Here is an 18,310-nt window from a genome sequence, read left to right on the forward strand (position 1 = left end):
TTTGATTTTTCTCCCGAAAGAACAAAATTATTTACATTAAAATTCAGGTATCAGAAAGACTCAAAAGGCTGTTTTTCACTTTGTTCAAGTTTTGTTTCCAGGCATTAAGTGTGTCATACAGTTGTTGCCACTGTTGTTTTCCAAATGTCCGATGTGTGCTATGACTAAAAATTGAAAAATTAAAAACAATGCATTAGTCAACCTTTTATCCTCTGATGTTCTTTTTATAACACTACACAGTTGAATCTAATTAAAAGCAAAGTTAAGTATAAGACATGATTTAGATTTATAAGAGAATTTTAGACACTTATTTTAAAAACATCTTTACCACACTGATCTGAAACCTTCTATTCTCCTGAACAACTATATAAAGCAGACACAAAAGTCATTAGTATTCTAGCCAATGCTCAGCCATTAAATGAAATGTGCTGGAAAATAGGACTCTTTCATTAAATAAGCTAATCACATTCAGTCTGAACTTTAATAAAATTATGATAAATAGCAACTATTTAACTACAGTCAACTGATAAGAACACCACCTTGGTTCTCTAAACATTTAAGTGAAATAATCAGAACAAACTAAATTGTTCTACAAAATGCTGCAAGTATTAAATGTCTTACCTGACAACTACTTTTCTCTGAGTCTGATCAATTTTGCAGTAGACCATTTTAGTTCTTACCGCTGAAAAAAAAAAATTATTATTTTTTTAACATGATAATGTTATATAGAAAATTTCAAGAAAAACTGCTAGGGTATGTCCAACTGGTCATAATAAAACTTTACGCTGTTACCAACATTATTTTACAAACCCACTCTTTGAATATAATGAGCAAAATAATATGATGTAACAAAGAGAAAGGTTTCATACACCCAATAAATATTCACTAACACAGTTTGGGGGGGCAGGGTTGGTACTTGAGATAGAACCCAGAGGTTCTTTACCATTGAACTACATCCCCAGTTTTATTTTGAACTAGGGTCTTGCTCATTTGCTGAAACTGGCCTTGCATTTGTGATCCTCTTTCCACTGGGATTACAGGCTCAGAGTTTTTATTAAGATTCTAGTTGTTCTCCCTGCACTTACATATGGTGGAAAAAAATGAACTTCCTTACAACATATTACTTCCTTATATGACCACTGGAGATCAAGATTATTAGAAGAAACAATACCAATAGTTCTATACACTTATCTTAATTATCTTAAATCCCCTCAATGCATAAACTTTGAAAGTTCAGGGAAAAAATTCCTGATTAACAGTTAAGTCACTTTATAATACGACGTCAGGGAAAGAAGGTTCTATTTCTACACTTATTACACAAAGGGAATGGTTAATAGGTACAAAGTATTTCCTACATGCCAGGAAGACCTGGTCTCAAACGTAGGTGTTATGCTAAAATCTGTGCTCTTAACCACAACACTACACTGCCTAAAGGACTTGATTCTATACAATTTCAGGAGCTAGAACATCAAAACCTACATTATTTACATACCTACTGAATTCATTCTATTACAAATATACCTAGTTGTCTACTAAACATACACATTTGCAACAAGAGTCTAGCTTCATCTGCACAAGGGTCATTTCAAGATCAAAATCTTACATTCCACATAGAAGAAATAAAATGTTCAAATTGCCTTACCATCAATAACAAAGGCTTCAACATCATCAGCTCCAATTTGAAGTTCCTGCTGCATTGTATCAAAAGAAATTTCTTTATTTTCCACTGCCATTCCCATAAAAGTAAGTAGTCTCATTTTTGCCATATTCTGTTCATGTAAAAGGCCTGAATAAAGATAGCGAAGCCTAATAAGTATCCATACTAGTTAAAGACCTACACAATTTAATTTTTGAAGACCACAAGGTGACCCTAAAATGAAGTCACTGCCACAGGTGACTGATAGGTTCAAAGTTAAGAATGGACTATAAATAATGAGGCCCTGGAAGTTTTGAACATTTCACATTTTTTATTTATATATTTTAGTAGATAAAATCAAAATACATTACATAGTTAAAGTACCTAAGCTTATTTTCACTATTAGTTATTTAAATACACAGGATTCCTTATATATATATATATTAACTTGTTCTGTGTCACTGTTACTAGTAAATGTGAATTTTAAATACTTTCATTAACACTATCAGTTATAAAACATTCAATTTCCCTTCAGGTTACTCTGGATTTAATACTTACAAATGAAAACCAAATGTGCTTATCATTTAAACATTAGAGGCCAATATACTTAGTAAATAAAATTAAACCATACCATTAGCAGTGATACTTTTTCTTTATAAAGCTGAAGTAGAAAATAATTTTAAAAATTCAAATTTTTTTTAAAAAAATTTTTTAGTTGTCAATGAACTCTCTTTTCTTTATTTATATTCAGTGCTGAGAATCAAAACCAGTGCCTCACGTACGAGAGGCAAGCGATCTACCACTGAGCCACAACCCCAGCCTGCCTTTTAATTTTTAGTAAAATATGCCGTTATACTTTATTTGGATCACAAACAACTGTTAAGCCTAGAACAAAACTTATCAAGTTTTAGTCCTGATACTTTTACTTTACAAAAAGAAAACCAAAGAGCAAAGACATTAAAGGACTTATAAAGTGGTAGTTTCAGACCCACAAAATAGTTTCATTTACAAAATACAGGACAGCTGGGTTTGGTGGCAAACACCTGTAATCTCAGCAGCTTGGAAGGCCAAGGCAGGAGGATCACAAGTTTAAAGCCAGCCTCAGCAACTTAAAGGAGACCCTGTCTCAACAAAACAAATAGGCTGGGGATGTGGCTCAGTGATAAAGTGACCCTGGGTCCAATCCCCAGTATGAAAAAAAAAGACAATACAAAATAATTTGCAAATTCTAGCTACCCAAATTATAAACTGGTCCTAAACAGAAGAATTAAAACACAAGTATCACATATACTTGTTTTGATAATATATCAATAAAAACAGGTTTCTAAAACTTATCTTGAATTGTTTTCATGTTCCTTTTCTTTGAACTTTCAAATTATGTAAACTCGGTAAATAAATTATGTGCCCTCTACTAATTCAGGGCCTAAAATCTGTATTTAAAAAAAAAGTTATTTAAACACTCCATAAATAAATTTGAAATTTATAACATTCATACATTAGTAGAAGACTAGGGAAGCCCATTAATATAGGGCATGATCATCTATTAATTAGCTGTAATTATGATGCAGGCTTCCTATTTGGCACAGATTCAACAAAAACATGATCATCATAACTCAAACGAATGAGGTACACAAGTAAGTATTGCTAACTGGGTTTAATGGAAATCTACAAGCATCAAAAAATCAATTAGTGCACATTAACCCTAATTAACAAATGCAAATCAGATTCTGATTAACTTTCTGAAGCAAAAAGGTAGCAACTGAATAATACCAGATTACATGTGGACATGTTAGGGCAATTCAGTTGACACAAGACAATGATACTGTTGGCCCAAGTGGTGTCAGCATTAATAAAAAAAACGTTTTGACAAACAGATGCTACCTGTGGAATCTGGACATTTGTAATCTTTCAACTATAATAAATGTCTAGCAATACATCTATAAAACACAAAACACAAATTTAATAAAATGTTTTCTCAAAAGCATCTTCTATAAATAAATTTCTAATATAGAAGAAAATTAATAGGTATACCCAAAACAAAAGCAAATTAGGGAGTTTGATTTCCAGTTAGCACAATAAAGTAATATGTTGGGAATTTTTTCCTATCAGAGAATACTAAAGATTCTCAAAAATTTCTTAACATTCCCAATTCTTTGGGCATATAGTTTCCTTGCAATACGATGAATGATAAAAAACCTCCTTATATTTCTAAGATATTAACCAAAATACTCTTTAAAATCAAGGTTACTGCTACTCTAGCATAAGTGAAAAAACCTATAGAGGAATGAACTATTTCTAAAATGAATTATATAAAACCAGTATCTATTTTACCTATGAAAACTTGTCTCTAAAAACATCTCATATTGATGATTAAAGTTATTCATTGCTTTTATACCCATTTTAAAAATCAAACTCTTAAGCTGGTGAAGTAGGAGTTAAAGATGAGAAGGAAGTCATGCTTTGTTTCATAAAACTAGAATACTACCTTCAAAGAGTAAGTCATGGTGTTCTGTGTCATATTTCATTTAAAGTTATAAAAAATCTAATTTTATGGAAACATTTATTCATTACTAATATGTCAAAACCTTAATGCAGTAATAAAAAAATGTGCATCATTGAGCAATTTCTGCATTGTCACTGACCCTTGTCTTAAAATGCTGCAATATAGAAAACGCAATTTTAATGCATGCAATAGCTTATGAACCAGTGCTCCTTTGAAACAGTCAATTACACATCAATGGGGGAGTGTCAAAGTGTTAATTACTACTCCTTTTGCCTTGGTGCGTAAATAAAGAGGTTGCTGACATTAACATTCCATCACACAGCTTCATGCCACAAAGCAAATTAACTGGGACAGAATGTGGTTTTCTGGGTCTACTGCACCTGGCAAAGCATTCTACACACTTTCGCATCTACTTAATCTTGGTGTATTTCAAATGCCTATGTTTGAATAAGTCAATCTTCACCAATTCTATTGGCCGCATAAAATTTATAGGTGATAGGAATTACTGATTAGTAAATGGAAAGCTAAGCATAACCAAGTAGATTATAAATGTACTCTTCATCTATATCTCAAACAACCAAGATGACTAATAATCGATGTTAATATGAAACATATAATTGACCTCTAACATATTTTGATTATTGCCTAAGAGGATATCAAATCCCTGTAGTTGCATAAAGCTGTCAAAAAACTGGTACTTTTAGGACATTTAAAATCTGTTCAACAGAAGGTTTTCTAAGTATTCTCTTTATAATTTTATTATTTAAAACATGCTCCAGAAGAAAATTAAAATACTGAACATACATGGGTTTGCTCAAGAGGATAAGGTTCAATTCAATTTGGCAAACATTTACTGAACTCTGATGCATTCAGACAACAAAATTCAAAGATATAAATCAGATTTCTTATGTTGTCTTCATAAACTGAAGTTAGCAAAGTTTCTATCATGTAAAATCACTACGTATCCATTTTTAACTCCCCAGAACTAATATATAATACATAATTATACATATAAAATATAAGCAATGCTATTATATACTTTTGTAGTTTAAATTTTTTTGACAGAGGAGGAATCATAATCCAACCACAAAATACATAGTACAGGGGGAAAAAACATTTTCTCCTACAATTTTGTAACTACATCTTTAAAAAGTTAAAAGAAGAAATAAAAATACAAATTGCTGCACATCTAAGGAATGAAGTCTTCTACAAATAAACAACCTTTAGCTTAATGAAGTGCCTTTCATCACTGAATTTTATCACGTACTTCCAAAGGTCACCATTATGATCAAAGTCATGGTGATCCTTTTAGTTACTTTGCTGCTCCCTCTCTCATCCCAATTTTTAAAAACACCCATTATTAATGGAACTATTTCTATCTGAATCTCTCCTAAGCATCTGATTCCTGCTAGAACTTGGGATAGTAGAGCTGGAAGGGCCTCAAGTTCAATAAGCCCAGGTTGTCTGAGCAGGCTTTCATGGTCTCCTTTATGGGTTTTCATGCTCTCTTGTCTATTTTTAAAATCACAAATGCCATCTTATATACTTGGTTTCTAGTTACCAATTCATTCTAAATAATCTTAAACTGTCTGCTTGTTTGTTGTTGTTCTATCAAGCTTGCTAGGGCCATCTACAGATAAAATTGTAACCATATTTGCAGGATCTCACAGAACAATATGTTCAGATATGACATGTTACATCAAAGGAATATGTTCCAACCTCTATCCTTCAAAACTTACCAAGTGAATCAATGAAGTCTTTATTATTCTGATAAAACTTGACATAGGATGCCAACTTCGCACTCACAAAAATGGTTAAAAGCTGAGAAAAAAAAATTATCAAGATAGAATCAAGATTTATACTCAAGATACTTTTGAAGACACTGACTCCTAACAATAAAACTCCACATTTCTTTTAGTGTAAAATATCAATGTTTCATCAAATTACCAAACCACTTCCTTTCATATGACTCTCTGTTAAAATGAAACAATCAGTAAATATAGTGAGCTCTAAATTATCAATACTGAAAGATGGTGGTTAACATTTGGTAGAGCCCAACTAGAAAATAATCCAAAAAATATTTATACTTGCACTTTAAAGTATGTTCATGTGTTTTTAAATATCAGACTTATCTTCCTATTTGGGGCTAATGACACAAGAAATTAAAAAAGAAATGTGTATTATTGAGGTCCATAATGGCCAGGCTAAGTTAGGAGATAAATAAAGGGAGGAAGAACAAGACTGTATGTAGTGGTTAGAGAATATCAGCCTGTTCCTGATATAGAGAGAGTAACATCTATCCATAGTCATGTTCATTAATGAAAGAAAAAAAAAAATACGGCTGCTTCAGTATGCAATATTTAGAAAACGGAAAAATTTTCACATTGAAGAACTACTTACATCATGAATAAGCTCGCCTTCCAAGAACTTGACTGGTTTTAAAGTAAGAAGATGGTCAAAAAGAAATGCATTTGGATCTTTCAATGCTCGTACAATACACCTTAACCAGAAAACAAAAACACAAGCTCAGAGTTTTGAAATCCTGGTTCTTCACTAACTTTTTTGCAAGTCACAAAATGTATTTAATTCAGTAAGTTAAGAGTCCAATGTATACACTGTTAAAAATGGTACAGGAAGGGATTTTAACAGATCAATATTTTTATCAGGTCTGTTTTAACATAATAAAAAAAAAGTTGTGATAAAAAGCTGAAGAGAAAGAACAATGGTAAGCAAATAGCCAACAGAAGCACCTTACCATGTGCTAGAAAAGTGGTTTACAAGCATATCTCATTTACCCTGAGAACAATGCACTGAAACACAATATTATCTTACTGTTTTACTGATGAAAGTGGCTCAGAAAGAACAAGTGCTAATTAGAGGATGGAGTAAATATTTGAATTTGGTCTGTTAACCCCATCAAAATTTTTTACCACTATCTACTCTGTTTAACAACTCCTACCACTGTACATGTCCATGTGTATCAATAACTATTCTTATTTTTACTTGTTAAAGCTAGTACTAAAGCCCTTCTCATTTGCAATGTCCAACTTTAAGCAATTAATTCATCAACTTTTCCCCACTTACATGACAATATTAGGATAAACTAACCCAAGACTAGATTCTAGTTCTTGGGTTGGAATCATTACCCCCTTACCAGCAAGATCCCATATACACCAAGTGGCTATTTCACATACAATTTATGGTTCTTCCAAAACCCAATCTTGAATCTGAATATCAACTCAGAACCACCAGGAAACACATTATTGAATAGCTTTGGCTCACTACTGGTTGCAGACATGATTTCAGAATCATGTAACTCAATAATCCAATTTGCCTCAGGCCCTTATTATAACAATGTTTAATGTTACCTGTGGGCATCAACTCGAGCCTGGGAAGCATTGTCTTCCGTGTAACTTCCAAGCAATTCCACCATGACTTTTGAAGCAGCATCACTAAGGAGAAATACTATTTTAGGAATATGAATGCATCATAACTGTCATTCTTTAATTAAAAAATATACACTAATTGCAGGCCCGTTCTGATGATATATACGTGTGTGTGTGTGTGTGTGTGTAAATGGTGACCAAGAAACACAACATAGTCCCCACCTATTAAAAAAAAGTCATAGAACTTTCCTTTTTGTAGGAAAATCAGACAACCAAGAAAACATAATATCTAAGTGTTATGAAGGAAATATAAGGTGATGCAACAGAATAGGGCAGAAAGCAGAGTGTATTTTAGAGAGCATGAGCAGGGCAAGGAAGGTAGGCTGATACTGAAAGGATGTAAATATCCCTTTAATGTTCTTTTCTTGGGTGTAATAAAATCTAGGGGTGGAAGATGGGGGTAAGATGAATTTCTAGGCCGAGAGAAGACCAAGTATTATAAATGCCAAGGGTGGGGCTGGGTTGTGACTGAGTGGTAGAGCACTCGCCTAGCATGTGTGAAGCACTGGGTTCAATTCTCAGCACCACATATTAGTTAATTAACTAATTAATTAAAGGTCCACTGACAACCAAAATAAATAAATAAGTAAGTAAATAAATAAATAAATAAATGCTCAGGGTGGGGAAAAAGTTTGGTGTGTCCCAGAAACTGTTAGGACAGTATGGCTATTGAGACAACATCATATATTTAAGTCATTCTACTCAAGATCATCTTTCAATTAAATTATCACTAAAATTACATAGATGATCACATTACCACCACAAAAAAACATAAAATAATTAAATGCATTCATTCAACTTCAACTCCTTGGAACTACATCATTTATCTTTAAAACTTTAATGGTACTCCAAAATTCTTTCAAAATCAAGGTTTCTTAAGATGTATAAATATAATTATAGGATGATTAAGTGGCAGTTAGCCTTTTAAATTCAGTGATAGAACTATAAAAATTCAAAGGGAAACTAAGAAAAACCACGTTCTACTCATTGTTAATTACCCTTTTATATACTTTTATAAACCACATTAAGAATCTTGCACTTCCTAAAAAAAATAAAGCTTAAAAAATAAGATAAAATTTGTTTCAGAAAAAAATTCCTGTGGTTGTGCAATGCAATACAGGCCACTTTGAAGACTACTGAAATCACCCAGAGAAGCAATGATGATGGCTGGTAGAGACAAAATCACTGCAGAAGCAGAAATAACCAGATGTGGTGATAAAGGAGATGGAGAGGAGGGAATTGAGGATATCACTAAGTTTTCTTGCTTAAGGAAATGGTCCTGTCATTTACTGAACATGAAGATTTAACTTAGAGGGAGAAAATAATAAATTCATTTTGGTCACACTGTTGGTGACACCTTTGGACACATCCAAGTGAAAACAGAAAACAGTTGGACATATAGATCTGAAGCTTAGAAGAGTAGCCAGCATTAAAGACATGGATTTTCATTTTGTAAGTGACAGAAGCCATAGATGAGATGATCTAAGAAGAAAGAACAGACTGAGGAAACATCTTGAGTAACACCAACCTTTAAAGGAACAGAGGAATACTAATTTACAAATGTGTCAGACTGAACTTCAGAGAGTCTGGAGGAAAACAAGGACAGTGGTGTCACCTAAATGGAGAAAAGAGTTTCTGAGGGAAGGGGTACCATGGCCACATGCTACTGAAAGGTCAAGATGACAAAGAGTACAGATGTCCACTGGACTGTATCTGTTCTTAAAAATGAAGGAACTGAAATTCAAATATTGGAAACTAATTTTCACATGTCTAAAAACTGGGAGTTATGTCCAAGCTCTTATGCTTGCTAAGTACTTAAAGATCTGAAAAGAGGGAGTCACATGGAAACCTGGGAGAGTACTCTAGGAAGAAAAGCCAGAACCACAGTACTGGAGGTAGCTTTGCCTTTTACTCTGAATGAAGCCACTAGGGGGTCCCGGCTAGAGGGGAAAAATAATCAATCTGACCTTCCACATTAAACAGAACTTTCTGGCAACTACATTAAGAAGAGACTATAGAGGGACAAGGACCAAAAGAGACTGGGTAAGAGGCTCCTTCAATAATCACAAAAAGAAACAATGGTAGCTGAGACCACAAAGTAGCATCAGAAGTGGTAAGAATGGTGAAATGTGATAGACATCATTATCCAAAGTACATGTAGGAAAACACAAATTGGTGTCCACATACTTTATATACAACCAGAGATATGAAAAATTGTGCTATATATGTGTAATAAGAATTGCAATGCATTCTGCTGTCATTTATTTTTTTTAAAGTAAAAAAAAGTGGTAAGAAGTTGATTAGATTTACTGACAAATTAAATGTGGTATATAAAACAAGAGAAGTCAAAGATGAATCCCAGTTTTGGTCTTGAGCAACTGAAAGTATAAAAATGGTTTTGTCCTAAGTTGAGTAAAACAGAACTGGTTTAGAAGAAAACAAAAATCTATGGTTTACTTCTGTAGGTGTCAAATTTGAGACACCTTTTGAACACCTAAATGGAGAAGTCAAATAGGAATAACATCTGAAGTTCAGGCAAGAAACAGAGGGAAATAGTTGAAAATCATCAATATATACATAATATTCATTTAAGGTAATGTACATATATTTAATCTTTTCAACAACCCTGACATAAGCACTAATATTACCACTTCTACTTTGAAGTAGGAAACTAAAGCACAGCAACATTATGTCTCTTATTCAGGGTCATATAAGTGGCAAAACCAAGATTTGAATTCCAGTAGTCTGACTCCACATGCACATTTAATAGTTGGATTAAAATACAGATTCTTTTTCTAATAGTTTTTAATGTTCTCCATTTGAAGCGGTCTTTGGTATAAACTACTTCCTCTTAATACAGTACTGACAACTGGCTGGAAAGATGTCAGAAGCACACCAGCATATAAAAGTACCCACTATTTCTGAATGACTACACTATAAGGGCAAGAATCTCCTGCTTACTTTATGACAAAACACTCCAAATTTCACAACAAAAATATAACATTTCCTCTTCTTTTTGGTTTGCAAAATTCAGTTTTTTAACACAACAGAAAAGCCCTGAAAGCCAGAACAGAGAAATTTGTGCAAGAAAACTAAAATTGAAGATTGATTACTTTTCCTGAAAGTCTTTGACCACTATGAAAAAAGAGAAAAAGTAGATCAAAAAGTTAGAATTATCCTTCATTAAACAAAAACATCACTAATTTTTAAAAATTGAGCCAAACATATCATTTGTAGGCATTCTAAAACTGAGTATGCAGAAGAATAAATATTTTGGGCATAAAGTTTATGGGGTTAAACAGAAGCCTTAGAAACCCAAGATGTTGCCACAGCCCAACAGATACTCATTTAGTACAGCTCAATGCCAAGTTTCAGCTCAGGGTCATTGTTTATATGAGACTTTGTGGTAACATTTGATTGGTGGGCCCTCACCATCATTCAACAAAAGCAACAGCGCTATCCCTACTAAGACAACAAAGCACCATTAAATAATTTAGGCTAGAGGCTGGGGCTATAGCTCAGTGGCAGAGTGCTTGCCTAGCATGTGTGAGGCACTGGGTTCAATCCTCAGCACCACATTAAAAAAAAAAAAATACACAAAATAAAGGCATACTGTTTATCTACAACTACAAAAAAATAATAATTTAGGCTCATGTTTTTCACAGTTTTAGGATTAACAATTTTATCATTTTTAGAACAAAAGTAGACTTTGCTTTTTAAACAGTTTAAAGATGAGGAAAATCACTCCAATCTTTGCAGTAATCTTTTAACTTAGTAGGTAAATTTACAGAAATATATTTTTAACCGTGGAGAACAATAGAACAAAATTACTGGCCCTTCCTGTCCTCCCACCTACTTATATGCTTTTAAGTTGTAAGTTCATTACTCCTGAATACCTTTTCTTACAATCCACAAGAGCCTCATAAAGTAATCTTAAAAGGGTGTGTTTTTTTTCAGTGGTAAGATTCCAGTCAGAAATCCACTTTCTCACCTATAATGAGATTGGCAAAAGGAGAAAAATTAGTAACACCGCTGAATATATTCTCACAATCTAAAAGACAATTTTTAGAATACACATAGCTTCTTCCTATCTTAGCTACAACATAAAGCTACATTTCTTGTAAGCACTATTACCCATAGTAACTCACTTGATCCAGCTCAGTTGGAATGTACTGGATGGCTCCACAAGATGCTGCCACTTTAATGAGGCTGCAGTACACTGTGTATCTTACAGGAGTGTTCTTATCCATTCCATGGAAAAGGTTGCTTAGCCTGGTTAACAAACAATAAACAATGTTTGAGATCAGCAACCATAATGTTAAGATGAGGGGATATGCTCTCACCACAAATCTGGAATCAGATTAATAACTTCATGTCACTAAGGAAGGAACTAGGGCAGAGAAAGGTTAAATGACTTGCCCAAGTTCACAGATAGTAAGAGCCACAGCTGACAGTCAAGTTCCAGAATGCCTGTTCTTAACCATTAACAGGTAGTGACACATAAATAGCCCCTGTGAAAAACCAGACCTCTTTTCCTTCTTAACTTACAATTGCAGTCTCAGAGATGGGCGTTCACCTTCCCGAAACTTCACCAGCTTTTCACACAGGCTTTCAATCAATGCTTCCTGTTTGTCAGGTTCCAGGATCAACAGGAGGGATACCACACTGTTCATCACACTTTCCACATCTACGCAAGTATCAATAACACAACTATTGTGATATAATGTCTAGTTAAATGTGTATTTCCAGGGTTTTAATACAACAAAAGCCACAAAACTTAAAAGACAATTTAGAAAGAGAAAACCTGGCTACTATAAAACAGTTGTCCTCAATGGACAGCAGCAAAAATATACTCAGTATGAGTTCAAACTGAACTAGCTCTTCTGCACAGCTAACATTCACAGAGCAATTTACACATCTCATTAGTGAGGAAGAAAATTGTTATCCAAGATTTGGTTTCTATTTTAGAAAAATAAATGAGTGATTTGCAAGTATCTATATGCATATTTTTTATTTCAACATTGGCATTATATTCAATCATTCTGGAAGTTATTTGTTAGCCTTTTGGTTAGGATGTTGTTTCAATTAAGGAAAACTTCATCTATGTGTAGAAAATTATTAAGAGATGAAAACTCTTTAACTTTCTGGTTGATGGGCTTATTTTCAAGTTTCATAGAGATTATCCATATACCAAGTTTAATCTCTAAGAGATTTCGGAACCCACAATTTTTAAAAACTCCCCACTTTAACTCAGTACATGTGAAACTGGTCTAATAATTAAATGGCTTTTAGACTACTTGAAATGCTATCATCCCCCCCTTGGGCATTTATCTAAACCTCATGAAGAGCAAAGAGCTTCACTGTTTTTCTTCAGTTCCTTCTAAAATCACTAGCAGTTGTGTGTGTAATAACATTCAAGGATTACACAATGTTAAAGGTTTTCTCAAAACTGGCTTGAAATGAAAAACACAAAATTAACATGAAAATATTTAAAGTAGGTTCTTTCATAATTAGTAATATTAGAAAAAATAAAACAAACCTTTATCATCTTCCTTCAGACAGACATCACAGGCTTCAATAATTTGAGCTAAATCTACATGAAGTCCACCTTCTGAGTTCTCTTCTGAGATCTCAGCTCCTTTAGATTTCAGATAAGCACGAAGTTCAGCAGCCTGTTGAATCAAATAAGATTGTCATAAGTCTCTTTTATGTGTATATTTACAAAGGTGACTATAAATGTCAAAATATAAAAACTCAAACCATTCTGTCCTACTTCTGAAAAACCAAAAAGCAAATACTATATTTAGGAATTAATTTACTTCAAATTATATTGAAGGACTTCTTCCTCACTTCTACCATAGGAATCACAGGATTCCCCCACAAGGCCTGTGGCCCCAGACACACTTGGCACCACAAGGATCACCTTCAAAGTCTCTTATGTCACCTATATCCTGTTAGACTTCCAATATATAGCAAAAGCTTTCTAATATAAGCCAAAGGCCTTCCATGTGTGCATGTATATGGGGTGGGGGGCACAGAGAAGAAATTGATTTGACTTGGCAAATTCAACTTCTTTAGAAAGAAATGAAAATTTTATTGTTCTCAACTACATATATATACACACAGCTACTAGGAAAGTTTAAAACATTATCTGGGCCAAGAGGGTAATCACTTGTTAATTTAATTTTTGAGAATCTATTTGAGCATAAATTTTGAGAGATGCAAAGATATTTTTAAAAGACATGTCTTTGAATATTGCCTCGAATAAAATGTATAAAACTGGACATAGGAGGTAACAAATCTCTTAAAAAAGTATCTGGGTGAGAAAGTACATTTGGACCAATAAAAACACAACTGAAGTACCACATTTAGTCATTTGGACATTTCCTATTTTATTTGTGTTTATTTATTTATTCATTTGCTGTGCTAGGAATTGAACCCAGAGCCTCCAACATGTTGCTACATCCCAGTCCCCCCCCTTTTTTGCCTAAATTGGCCTTGAAATTGTAATCTTCCTGCCCCAGTCTCTGAAGAAGCTGGGATTACAGGCATGCCACACCAGCTGATACTTAATAATCCTTCACATTTGAGTGCTTAATATTCATGGTAGCCAAATATGAATGTAAATGGTTTTAAAGATAACAAACTGAAAAACTAAAACAAGCAGATGAAAGGATACCATTAATAAATGCACAGGCCCCACATTTTCAAGACAAAATTATTTAAAAAAAAAAAAACCCACCTTGGTGTAGGCCATCAAGATTTTTTTTTTTTTTTGTAGTTGTAGGGCAGAATGCCTTTATTTGTTTATTTTTATGTAGTGCTGAGGACTGAACCCAGTGGCTCATGCAAGCTAGGCAAGCACTCTACCACTGAGCTATGGCCCCAGCTCAGCCATCAAGATTTTTAAACCCACAAATATGGTTTTTAGTAAATACATTAAGTTGTAGACTTCTTGGTGCCATTTTTTTTTGGCAACACATAGTAACTTCATTAAAGAGTTAGTATTATAAGCAAGATTTAAAAAAAAAAAAAAAAAAAGTTACCTGTCACCATATTAGAACAAAAATACCACTGGAAAGCATACTTCCCTAGGGCAGAAATATCTGGCTCAATCGAGAAAAAAAGGTGTTCTCGGCTCTGGATACTAAACTCTCTCTATGAACTAATCAAGTTTACTCTTTTTATATCATTTTCACAGACCACAATAGTTGAGCAGCAGTACAAGACAAAGGAAAACAAACAAGGATTACAATTCCACTTTTTAACTCTAATCAAACAATTCGACTAAACCTGAAACCCTGAAACAATTAGAATATTTCCCTGAAAGAAATGGCTAGCATGAAATTGATGTATTACAATAAGAAATGGCACTTCATTTCTGAAACAGGGTCTCACTATGTTGATTAGGGTTCCCTTCAACCTGGGATCCTCCTTCTTTAGCCTCAGGAGAAGCTGGGGTTATAGGCATGCACCACCACACAGACAGATATCAGACTCTGAAGACCCATCAGTGACAAAAACTTCTCAATTCACAAATTCACTAGGTTAGAAACAAGTGTCGTGGCTGGGGTTGTGGCTCAGTGGTAGAGTGCTTGCTTAAGACTTACAAGGAGCTGGGTTCGATCATTAGCACCACATAAAAATAAATAAATAAAAAATAAGGTATTGCATCCAACTACAACTTTAAAAAATTAATTAAAAAGAAAGTGTCAAATGCTTTTTCATTAACCTAGCAGCGAACTGTTGGTATCAACTTCCATTACTAGTTTGTTGGCTTTATTTCCTGTGCTTCACATCATTCTATCTGTGCTTAGCTCCCTCCCTATTTTTAAAAAAATGTTTAGTTGTCAATGAAGCTTTATTTATTTATTTATTTATTTGTGGTGCTGAGAATGAACCCAGTGCTTCACACATGCCAGGCAAGTGTTCTAACACTGAGTCACAATAGCAGTCCTCCCTCCACATTTTTGACCTCCCTTTTCATTTCCCCTTCTTTCTTTGCTCTACAGGATCGCAATTCTACTATAGGGGAACGGATCACTTCTGCAATTCTATAGGATTATCTTATGCTATTAAAGGTATAGAAATCAAAATTTCCCTGTTAGTGGAGTAACAGAAAAAAAAGATAAACTTAGGACTTCATTTACACAAAATTAAACAATGTCATTTCATGTTTAAGTTTAGCTCTCACCAATTCAATTTATGTTACAGGTAAAATACAAACAGCACCCTTGTATATCAAAGAACAACGCCAATAAGTAAACTTAAAAAAGTATCGGGATGTTTCACAACAGGTATGCCTCACAGCATATGATTTGGAGGTTACAGTACTTTCATAACTAGGACTAGAAAACCCTAGTCTAAACATGGAAAATGGGCCACATACTCCTTTGTGACCGCACAATAAAATCTTTTAATTCTTATTACAAAGTTGTTTTCCCTTGAACTGCTAATGTAGACTACAGACAGATTCCAGCCCACCCGCGCCCGATGTGGCTGCGCTGGGGACAGCAGCAGACCCCATTCTAATCAGTCAAGGAGTACTTTGTCAAAACTGTCAGAAGTGACGCCAGCTGGGAGTTCGACGCCGACCAGGAAGCTGGCGGTGGAATGTTGGACCCCACACCGCGATCCCGGGTGGACCGACTCGTGCGACTCAAGACTAGAGATGTGCGCCCCTATCACAGGCCGCCTCCCTACTCGTACACGTGGGGGCGAGAGCTCCAGGTCTCATCCCCGGGGCCGGCTCCGTGGGGCGGCGTCCCGTCCACTCGGCCCAGTCTCGGCAGCGATTTGTTATACCCCTACGACAACCTCCACATCCCTCTAGCGACACTGTGGCCCGCGAGCACACCTGATCTTCCTCACTGATATCGATGAAGGCCGGGACGCTCATGATGAAGGCCCGGGAACCGAGGACGCTCCCCCAGCAAACCACGCCGACCGGAAAAGGAAGCAGGGCCGCGCGGCGGTTCCACAACTACTTCCGGGTCAGCCCCGCGCCGGCCTGGGTGGGGCGGGGGTCACCGAGATGGACGGGGCCAATCCTAGCGCGTATTCTTGCCGCAGCTGGAGGCGTAGCAGACGGATCTTGTGGGCGGCACCCGCTGGGCCACTTCCCGCCCCGCCCCTCGCGGCCTCTGGTCTTCAGCGTTTCGTTGCTGCTTGGACGTCTAGTTAATCTCTCCGGCGGCGCCGCTCCGAATCCACCTTTTCTCTGAAATTTTAGGCCTGTTCTGCCAATGAAGATTACGTGTGCCAAGAACAGTTGTTATTTTCTAGCCCCGTCCCCTTCTGCCTACCAGTCAAGCGGGCCTGCCTCTGTCTATTCGTGGATCCTAATACGCTCTTGGCATTTCCGGGAGAGCCATGGAGATAGGCGTCCGGTGCTAAGTCTGACATCCCCCCTCAATCCCGCCAGTTACGATTTTCGATCTTTGAGGGAGCAGCGGGCAGGCAATGTTCCCTGTGATGGGGACAACGATAGTTTTCCAAGGAAGCTCCCGCGTGAAGCCTGCATTCCAGTGGGGACACACGGAATATAAACATTAGTAAGAATTAGAAAGGCAGTCCTAAATGTCATCCTGCCTAGTTCTGTGGGGTGGAATCCTAGCTGCACCCTTGAATGGAGGTATGACTTAAGGCAATTATCTAACCTCTGGATTTCTATTTCTTCTTGGAAATATAAGAGGACTTAAGTACTTACCTCAGCATTGCTATGATTAAGTAACTATAGAAGGCATTTAGTATACGGTGAGCACTGTCTGCGTTGTTATTAAATAATTAAAGAACATGTTAAGTAGAACTAAGAAGGTAAAATCTAAGAAGTTAAAAACAAAGCGTGGTGTGTGGCTATGCATGCTTATTTAGTTACAGTAATCAAGGAAAACAGCTGAAATGATATTGAGACCTGAAGGAAATGACGAAAGTACCCAGAAATATGTGGGAAAGTTTTTCTTTCAGAAGACAGCAAGGACCAATGGCCTGAGGCAGGTGTGAGGAGGCCTCTAGGCTGAGTATGAAGAAGAGAGAGGCGTGAGATAACCGTTGCCAAAAAGGGCAAGGGCAGTGGTCAGATTTTTTTTTTTTAAGGGAATATCATGCTCCAAACATTGTTTATTTTATTTGTTTTTATGTGGTGTTGAGGATCGAAACCAGTGCCTCACACGTGCTAGGCAAGCGCTCTACCACTGAGCTACAACCCCAGCCCAGCTGTGTGTGTGTGTGTGTGTGTGTGTGTGTGTGTGTGTGTGTGAGAGAGAGAGAGAGAGAGAGAGAGAGAGAGAGAATGAATCACTCTGGCAGGTGTATTGCAAACTGACTTCAGTTGGGTGAGGACCAAATTAGGAAGACTCCCCTTAGTACATTGTTACAAAATCCAAGTAAAGAGGGGCTGGGGATGTGGCTCAAGAGGTAGCGCGCTCGCCTGGCATGCGGGCGGCCAGGTTCGACCCTCAGCACCACAGACAAACAAAGATGTGTCCCCCGAAAACTAAAAAATAAATATTAAAAAATTCTCTCTCTCTCTCTCCACTCTCTCTTTTTTTAAAAAAAATCCAAGTAAAGAGGACCGTGGAGTGGTAGTTAGACATTGATTGAATTCTGGTTCTTTTAGTGATAAAACTGGTAAGATTTACTGATAGATCCAGATATAGGGTGTAAAATAAAGGAAATCAAGGTGACTCCGAAAGTTTCACCTGGACTTAAGCCAGTACCCTCAAA

The 18,310-nt window shown here is 35.8% G+C and overlaps 1 protein-coding gene across 1 annotated transcript; it reads right to left on the reverse strand.

The window, feature by feature from the left end:
- Nucleotides 1-19: 19 nt before the first annotated feature.
- On the reverse strand, nucleotides 20-16,548 carry Eif3m (eukaryotic translation initiation factor 3 subunit M). The gene is made up of 11 exons (XM_026404281.2): nucleotides 16,443-16,548; nucleotides 13,125-13,257; nucleotides 12,134-12,272; nucleotides 11,734-11,857; nucleotides 11,482-11,576; nucleotides 7,508-7,591; nucleotides 6,540-6,639; nucleotides 5,879-5,960; nucleotides 1,643-1,786; nucleotides 622-682; nucleotides 20-164 (listed from the first exon to the last, which is right to left on the reverse strand). Exons 1-11 carry the CDS (start codon nucleotides 16,482-16,484, stop codon nucleotides 44-46), a joined length of 1,125 nt encoding a protein of 374 aa, XP_026260066.1. The 5' UTR covers nucleotides 16,485-16,548; the 3' UTR covers nucleotides 20-43.
- Nucleotides 16,549-18,310: the final 1,762 nt, after the last annotated feature.

Source organism: Urocitellus parryii, chromosome 4 (genome assembly GCF_045843805.1).
Source record: "Urocitellus parryii isolate mUroPar1 chromosome 4, mUroPar1.hap1, whole genome shotgun sequence".
Taxonomy (NCBI): Eukaryota; Metazoa; Chordata; class Mammalia; order Rodentia; family Sciuridae; genus Urocitellus; species Urocitellus parryii.

Excerpts from the sequence above, each read along its gene's own strand:
- Eif3m (XM_026404281.2), bottom strand. The coding sequence starts at position 16,484 with ATGAGCGTCCCGGCCTTCATCGATATCAGTGAGGAAGATCAG. Across the intron at positions 12,273-13,124 it reads TCTGAAGGAAGATGATAAAG|ATGTGGAAAGTGTGATGAAC; the intron begins GTTTGTTTTATT and ends ATACTTGCGTAG. Across the intron at positions 1,787-5,878 it reads AGACTTCATTGATTCACTTG|GCCTTTTACATGAACAGAAT; the intron begins GTAAGTTTTGAA and ends ATCTTTATTCAG.